The sequence below is a fragment of the Lupinus angustifolius genome, unplaced genomic scaffold (assembly GCF_001865875.1).
Source record: "Lupinus angustifolius cultivar Tanjil unplaced genomic scaffold, LupAngTanjil_v1.0 Scaffold_55_73, whole genome shotgun sequence".
Lineage (NCBI taxonomy): Eukaryota > Viridiplantae > Streptophyta > Magnoliopsida > Fabales > Fabaceae > Lupinus > Lupinus angustifolius.
This window is the reverse complement of record NW_017722766.1, coordinates 412-7359: the sequence shown is the minus strand read 5'-3', so window position 1 is coordinate 7359 and position 6948 is coordinate 412. Positions and strand designations below refer to the sequence as shown.

The 6948-nt window shown below is 32.3% G+C and overlaps 1 protein-coding gene across 2 annotated transcripts; it reads left to right on the top strand.

The window, feature by feature from the left end:
- Window positions 1–571: 571 nt before the first annotated feature.
- On the top strand, window positions 572–4054 carry LOC109339087 (reticulon-like protein B12). 2 transcript variants are annotated; one of them, XM_019576464.1, is made up of 5 exons: window positions 572–984; window positions 1437–1526; window positions 1605–1617; window positions 3227–3438; window positions 3542–4054. In XM_019576464.1, exons 1-5 carry the CDS (start codon window positions 918–920, stop codon window positions 3709–3711), a joined length of 552 nt encoding a protein of 183 aa, XP_019432009.1. In that variant the 5' UTR covers window positions 572–917; the 3' UTR covers window positions 3712–4054. The 2 variants fall into 2 exon arrangements, with proteins under 2 accessions (XP_019432009.1, XP_019432008.1); XM_019576463.1 differs by having other exon boundaries at window positions 573–831; window positions 882–984; window positions 1437–1617.
- Window positions 4055–6948: the final 2894 nt, after the last annotated feature.

Sequence of the window (6948 nt, the reverse complement as noted above, 5' to 3'; positions counted from 1 at the left end):
TATAGTCATATAAAGACATGTTATATCTTTAGTAACATTATTAAGGGATTTATAAGTTATTTAATGATATTATTGTAAAAAAATTTTACACTTATAAACAAAATATAAACTAATTTTATCGAATAGCTCAATCAAGTAACTCATTGGCTATAAACTTTCCTCTCGTAATTTTTTAGTTTTTACACTTAAATAGTTAGAATTAATTTCTTTTTATGAACAAAAGTATTGTATTAACAAATAAAAGATTATACACAGTATATAAATTGATATTAAAATTCATTTAAATATAACGGTATAGATAAAACATAACTTTAAAGAGAATAAAATATCTCCTTATATTAGGATATAATTTATCTTAAAAACATTGAAATCATAACATATGATTTAATAATTTTTACACAAATATTTCTAAAAACTAAAAAAAAGTACATGTCATTATTGCAATAAACGAATGAGATAAAGTAACAGGAACATATACTAATTTTCAATAATAAAATGAGGAAATGACATTGGGAAAGAAGTGGGTAAAACAAGGGGAAATAAGGTTAAACTTTGATTTTGTTTTTAGTGTGCTCTTTTGTCTTGGTCATATGGGATGGTGCAAGTGGAGGATGGGTCTATGGGTTGGCAACAGAGACTAAAAGCAAAGAATGACACAACACTTTTAGGCTGGAAAATATATATACCAGCCCCAGTTTTCAACTCCCAACCTTACTACACATAATTTAGGGTCCACTGTCAATAAAATTAAAATAAAAAGAGAGAAGCGTATGGTGAATTATTCATCTAAAAAAGTTTAACATATAGTTCACTGTTTTTTTCTTTTCTGTGATTCATCTCAGATTCTCAAGGATATTATCTACTTTTTTTTGTTGTGAGAGATACCTTGCTGGATTCAAGTTCCTGTTTTTTCTTAAATGGCTTCTTCTGATCTATTGTTTAACAGACAAAGAACTCTCCATGACATCCTTGGAGGTGGTCTGGGTATGCCATTTTTCTCAATGTTTTTGTTTAAATTTCTTAACTTTATTGTTAGTATTTTCTTGTAATCAATCATCTGATGTAACTATAATGCTTTGGTTTAGGGCTGTAAGACTCTGCTAGATCGCCCGATGCTAAATGTTTCATTCCTGTTAGCGACATTTGTTGGGAGGAGTCATACAACCCGAAAGGGATTAGCTTCTTACCTATAGACTGAGAGATACCTTTGATTTTCCAAAAAAAGAAATTCCTCTTTGGTGTTTATAATTTTCTATTTTCGTTTAGTACTATTTGATAATGAAAACGGAAATTCTACATGTGGGTGTGTTTGTTTTTGTTGTTTTCATGTTTTGAAAGTACTCATAGGAATAAGAGAAGAAAACCAAGAGAAAAGAAAAAAAGAATTGATCATTGACTTTGAATATGTTTTTGAATCAATGCCAAATTCAATGCAGTTGCAGATTTGATACTGTGGAGGAGGAAGAATCTAACTGTTGGGATATTGTTGGTAACACTAGCAGCTTGGGTTATGTTTGAAAGATCTGGTTATACTCTTTTGTCTCTTGTCTCTAATGTTCTTCTCCTCCTCATTGTTATTCTTTTTCTATGGGCCAAATCAGCAGCAGTTCTAAATAGGTATTAGTCACAAAAATTATGCTTTTTTGAATATACTTGATTTTAATCTTCTTTCTATGTGCTTTTGTGATGCAGATTAGAATAATTTGTTCTGATCTAGAATTTTCATCCCTGTTTTTGTAGCAATTATGTTTTACATATATATGGCACCTATAGCTTATTTATTTTAGAGACCAATGCTGGCATGATTTGATTAATTGATTGTTGAAGATTGTGTCATGAATAAGAGAATGGGGCCTGTGGAGGTAATCGACTAGCTATATATTCTTAAAGGGTGGCACATTGCATGAGGCTCTCACTTAGTGGAGTCTGGGAGGATAGATGTGCGCAGTCTTACCCTCACAAGCGTGGAGACTGTTTATAGGATTTGAACCTGTGACTTCATGGTCACTAAGCAACAACTTTACTGTTTCACCAAACTCACCCTCTTAGTTATACATTCTTACTTGTTTTAATTTTCTCTATGTTGAACAATTGGTCTTTCTGTCCATTGAAAGGAAGTATCATTGTTGATGACCATGAATTTTTGTGCTGCTCCTGTGGGCGATTTTATGATTTATTGGATTGATAAATCATCATATATAGTGGTAGTTTAGATCCAAGAAGAAACTAATTTTTGTAAAAGAATGATATTCTCCATTTTAAATTTTGTCGCAATATTGCCTATGATGGATTGCTGCATAATGTAGATGTGCAACATTAACCTTTGACCAGTAAGTACACTTGTGAAATTGAGCATTGTTTTCATTGTTGACATTTAGTCAATAAAGCAGAAAAGATGAGATGCTGTCTCTTAAGTCTCCTAATCTTATATCTATTTATATACAGTTCATTTTGGTACTGTGAAAGTTTGAAGAATGATCGATACTTTGTTTCTCACGTCCTATATAAACAATAGTCCTTAAACTAGTAAAGTTCATTCTCAATGCTTTGATTACTTTTGAGTGAGCTAACTGGAACAAATGCATAACATTGTTAATCATTTAAAACTCTAGGATGGTTCTATATGCTTTGAGTTTTTTGGGAAAGTGTTAATTCCAGATAACTTCACTTGTAACAGTTGTTGTAGTTTAGATGCTTCAAAATACTTGCTTTTGTCACTAACTTGAGTACTTTGGTCCATCAATATATAGTTTATAACATAGTCACCCAATACGTGGTTCTCTAAGGTACAGATACGTAGTACACGGTACGTTACCCTGTCAAATACCAATACGATAGAGATATACTCATCATGGTTTCAATAGCTCCATGTATAGTCATTCCTAGTGTTACTTCTTGTAGGTTTGAATCAACTTTTGCTTCACCATAGGAGAAATATCCAAGGATAAAATTATTTCTCGTTTGTTGTAACTCATTAATGTAGGTGATTGGACATCACCAATTACTCTTCTTTTCTTTATTCATTCTTGAACTTAAATTGTAGCTGAAAATATGGTTTGTTCTTTGTAGGAAACCAATTTGCAAAAGAACCACAAATTGGTATGCAAGAACCAATTCGCGGTTCTCTACCAAACTGAGAGAATTGTGTTTCAATGATTTATAATGATTTACGGTCTATCAACTCAATTTATTAAATCAAGTTAAACTGTTAACTTTCTTTTGACAGACCAGCTCCACCTCTACCAAAGTTGCATCTGTCAGAAGAAACAGTGAATGAAGTGGCAGCTTTTATCCGCACTCGAGTTAATGATCTGCTTTCCGCTTCTCAAGATGTCGCCTTGGGTAAAGACTCGAGGCTGTTTCTGAAAATAGCTGCATATCTCTGTTTAATTTCTATTGTTGGTGGCTTGACTGATTTCCTTACCCTTGCATACACCAGTAAGTCTCTGACCTTAATAGTTCCAATTAGTCTATAACGCGAAGAAGCAAATTTTTGAGAATGGTTTTGTTGTTGTGGTTTTATTATGTATCCATGTGGCAGGTCTCTTTATTGTTCTTACTGTACCGGCACTGTATGAAAGATATGAAGATTGCATAGACAGAAATATATTGAAAGGCTACCACAGATTATGCCAATTGTATGTGAAAATAAATGTGGAATATGTCAGCAGAGTTCAAAATTGGATTGTGGAGAAGGAAAAGCTGTGCTGATTTTGTTTTTTCACATTCATTTTGATAACTTCACTACTCTTGTAAAATGATTCTTACAGGATTATTGGTGAGTTTATGATTGTGGTGTGGGGAATGAAGGTTTGAGTCTTCCATCTTCAGTGATGGAACTTTTCGGTTTTTGGTACATAATATGATGAAATCTCAAGTTAGACTGGAGCATGCCCTCCTCTAAGGATTTCTTGTTAGGTTTAACCAAAGAAAAGATATAGGTGCACATTTTGAAGCGTCTCGAGTGTTCTTATGCTGTCATTCATCCCTGTTTCTGCATTGTATCCGGGTGAGAAGGTGACGTGAAGCAAAAGATGTATTCTGTTTTGACTGATCAGTTGTGCTTATTTTCCTGCCTTAACAGGTTTCATTATTATTTGGGACATGGTGATTGTTCTTAGTGGGGCGATATTGATCAGGCTAGCTTGTTGTGTGATGCCCCATGTCTGATGGGGCAGTGATGTCCGAATAGGTTGTTAATTTTCTGGCGTTTCTTGTTCGTTGACGCTCCTTTTATCTATGGAGGCCAAGTTTAAACTTTCCCGCGTTTGCGTTTAAATTGTAAGGTGTCCTTTCGTTTTGCAATGACTTCTCTTTCTTCTAGTGTGTGGCTATATGTAGATGCATCATAAAAGTTCGAACATGGATGGCTAGGCATCAATGACATTGCGTCTTTTGTAGGGTGTGTCAATGAGTACGGTTTTATCCACGTGGCCCGTTTATAAGCCCTGTCATTGTTGTGGATTATGGGTTGGTTATTGATCAATGTTTTGGGGATTTTGAGGGTCATTTTGGATATTCCTTCTTTTGTGCCCAATGTACTATTAAGTTGACCTCCCATTGGTTGAACCACTGAAAGGCAAATCTTTTAAGCGTTGTAGGATGGTTGATGGGGTCAGAGGTCCCATGGAAAAACATCAAAGCTTCAAAGGGATCATGGTGATCCCACATATCAGTAGTTTCATCATATGGTTCTATGTTAGACGATATGTCTAACTGGCTAGTTAACCGTAGGGGCATGATATCATGATTAAATGGATGTTTGTTGCCACATTCCATATGTGGATAATACTTTGACTTGGGAGTGATTTTTTGACGTCGATATGTGGTCTTAGGTCAAGATGGTGCTCATCAATCACGTGAGACTTGAATTTGGATAGATTATCAATCATATAGAAACATTTATGAAATGAAGCATTATTTCTGAAATGAAGTATAATCTTTCTATTAAAATTGAATTTGGATAGAGATTATCATGAACACTTAAACTTATAAATACATCTACTTTAATTCGTATTTTGTAATAGTGTACATCAAAAGAAATTATGTAAGAAGTTATTAATATGAAGTATGACGCTAGTTAACTGGATGCTCCTTACACCATAATGCCCTTGCCATCTATTTCATATTTTTTCACTGTGTAGGATAACTATATCATATAAATATAAAAATGAGTTAAATTGTGTTTATTAAGTTTTTAGAAAATTATTATTTATTTAACACTTTTTTTATAAACAATTATATATTAAGCAAAATATTAAAACTGATTTGAAAAGTTAATTTTCACTAAGAGTTACGTTTAACCCCTTCTCCCACCCACTAGAAGGATTTTTCACTATATCCTAAATAATTACAAATAATAAATATATCTTCAGGCTCTAAAACTCTAAGCATTTTTCACTTACCAAGCCTCCACAGGTTTTAAACTTAACGCCAAAGCCTCTCAAAGGTATAAGTCTGAAACAAAGATTTCTTGGGTGATCTTTTACAAATCTATGTTGGTGAAGATATGGAAGTTTAAGATCACTTGAATTTAAAACTTAGAAAATATCCTAAAATTTACAACGTAATCTCTCAAGTAATTTTTTGCTTAGTTAACTCCTACCTAAGATATATGAAAATATACACTTAAGCTTAATCACTTCAGATTGCTTGCTTCAATCTTCAGAAGAAGTATCTGCTTAAAAATACCATTTATTGCAATATGTCCCACTAAGTATGATATGGAGAAGCATATAATTCAAGGAATCCGTATGAATTTGCAATTAATGTGCTCGATCCAATATATATGATTACTTCTTCTTGATGTTTCCGAAAAGTTCTCTCTAAAATTTACTGTAATCATAGAAGAGTGTCTTCTTGCGTAGTTCAAAACTGTTTTCTGATTATTTCTTTGTAAGCGCGATTCTATCTTCTTCATCCACAAAAGAGGTTAGAGTATAAGAAACATATAAGTTAGTATATTAATAATTATTAAAAAAATATTTTCTTTGTACTATATATCAATTATTTGAAATAAACTTAAATGATTGGATGTGGAAAGAACATGCATAGTTGAAAGAATAAAAACATTTAAACTCATTAGGTATAGTGGTCATTGGATACGGTTGTCACTTGCACGAACTTGTCACTAGATACACTTGACTTTGGATGGACTTGGTCCTAGATGCATATGTCATTGAACACAATAGTCATTGGATATAATTACCATTTGATGTACTTGATCTTTTGAACGCGATAATTCATTCAACGAGCTTAGTCTACTGACATATGAACTTAACATTTCAAAAAAATATTCTAAGATATATATTTTTAGGCTTTTTATTAAAAACATTTGATACATGTCACAAATTTATTTTACTTTCCAAACTAAATTATTTGTTATTCATAAAAAATTATGGAAAATTAAGAGATTAATTTAAAATATTTGATTCTAAAAAAAGATGTTTAAATCAAAACTACAATAATTACAACTGTATATTGTGAATAGACAGTTCCCTTCTCAATATTTTATAATTGACTTTTGATTTGTTTGCTACTAATTTGCAATAATTTATATTCCAACAATAGTATCTATTAATTATTGACATACACCAAATATATTTTTCTTGTGTAAGGAAGGATAATATTGTAAGAACGAGGTTGCAAGTAAGAGATGGGGTCAATTAGTTGATTTAAAAATTATGGTCACTTTTCTGCAAAATCAAGAGTTAACGTGCAGCAGAAAATATATGCAAAAAAATAAACAAGAATAAATCAAAGAGGTAAGGGAGAAGAGAGTACATAATGATTTTTATATCAGTTCACATTCTAGTCCACCGAAGGTGACGTCCAGTACTCTTGCAGCACAAGAAATTTCTTTACTAAGAATTATGAGTTGTAATTATAATATCTCACCCCGAGATTTCTATGTACCTTACACACTCCCTAATTCTTATTCACTCTTGG

Excerpts from the sequence above, each read along its gene's own strand:
- LOC109339087 (XM_019576463.1), top strand. The coding sequence starts at position 918 with ATGGCTTCTTCTGATCTATTGTTTAACAGACAAAGAACTCTCCATGAC. Across the intron at positions 985-1,436 it reads CATCCTTGGAGGTGGTCTGG|TTGCAGATTTGATACTGTGG; the intron begins GTATGCCATTTT and ends AATTCAATGCAG. Across the intron at positions 3,439-3,541 it reads CCTTACCCTTGCATACACCA|GTCTCTTTATTGTTCTTACT; the intron begins GTAAGTCTCTGA and ends TCCATGTGGCAG.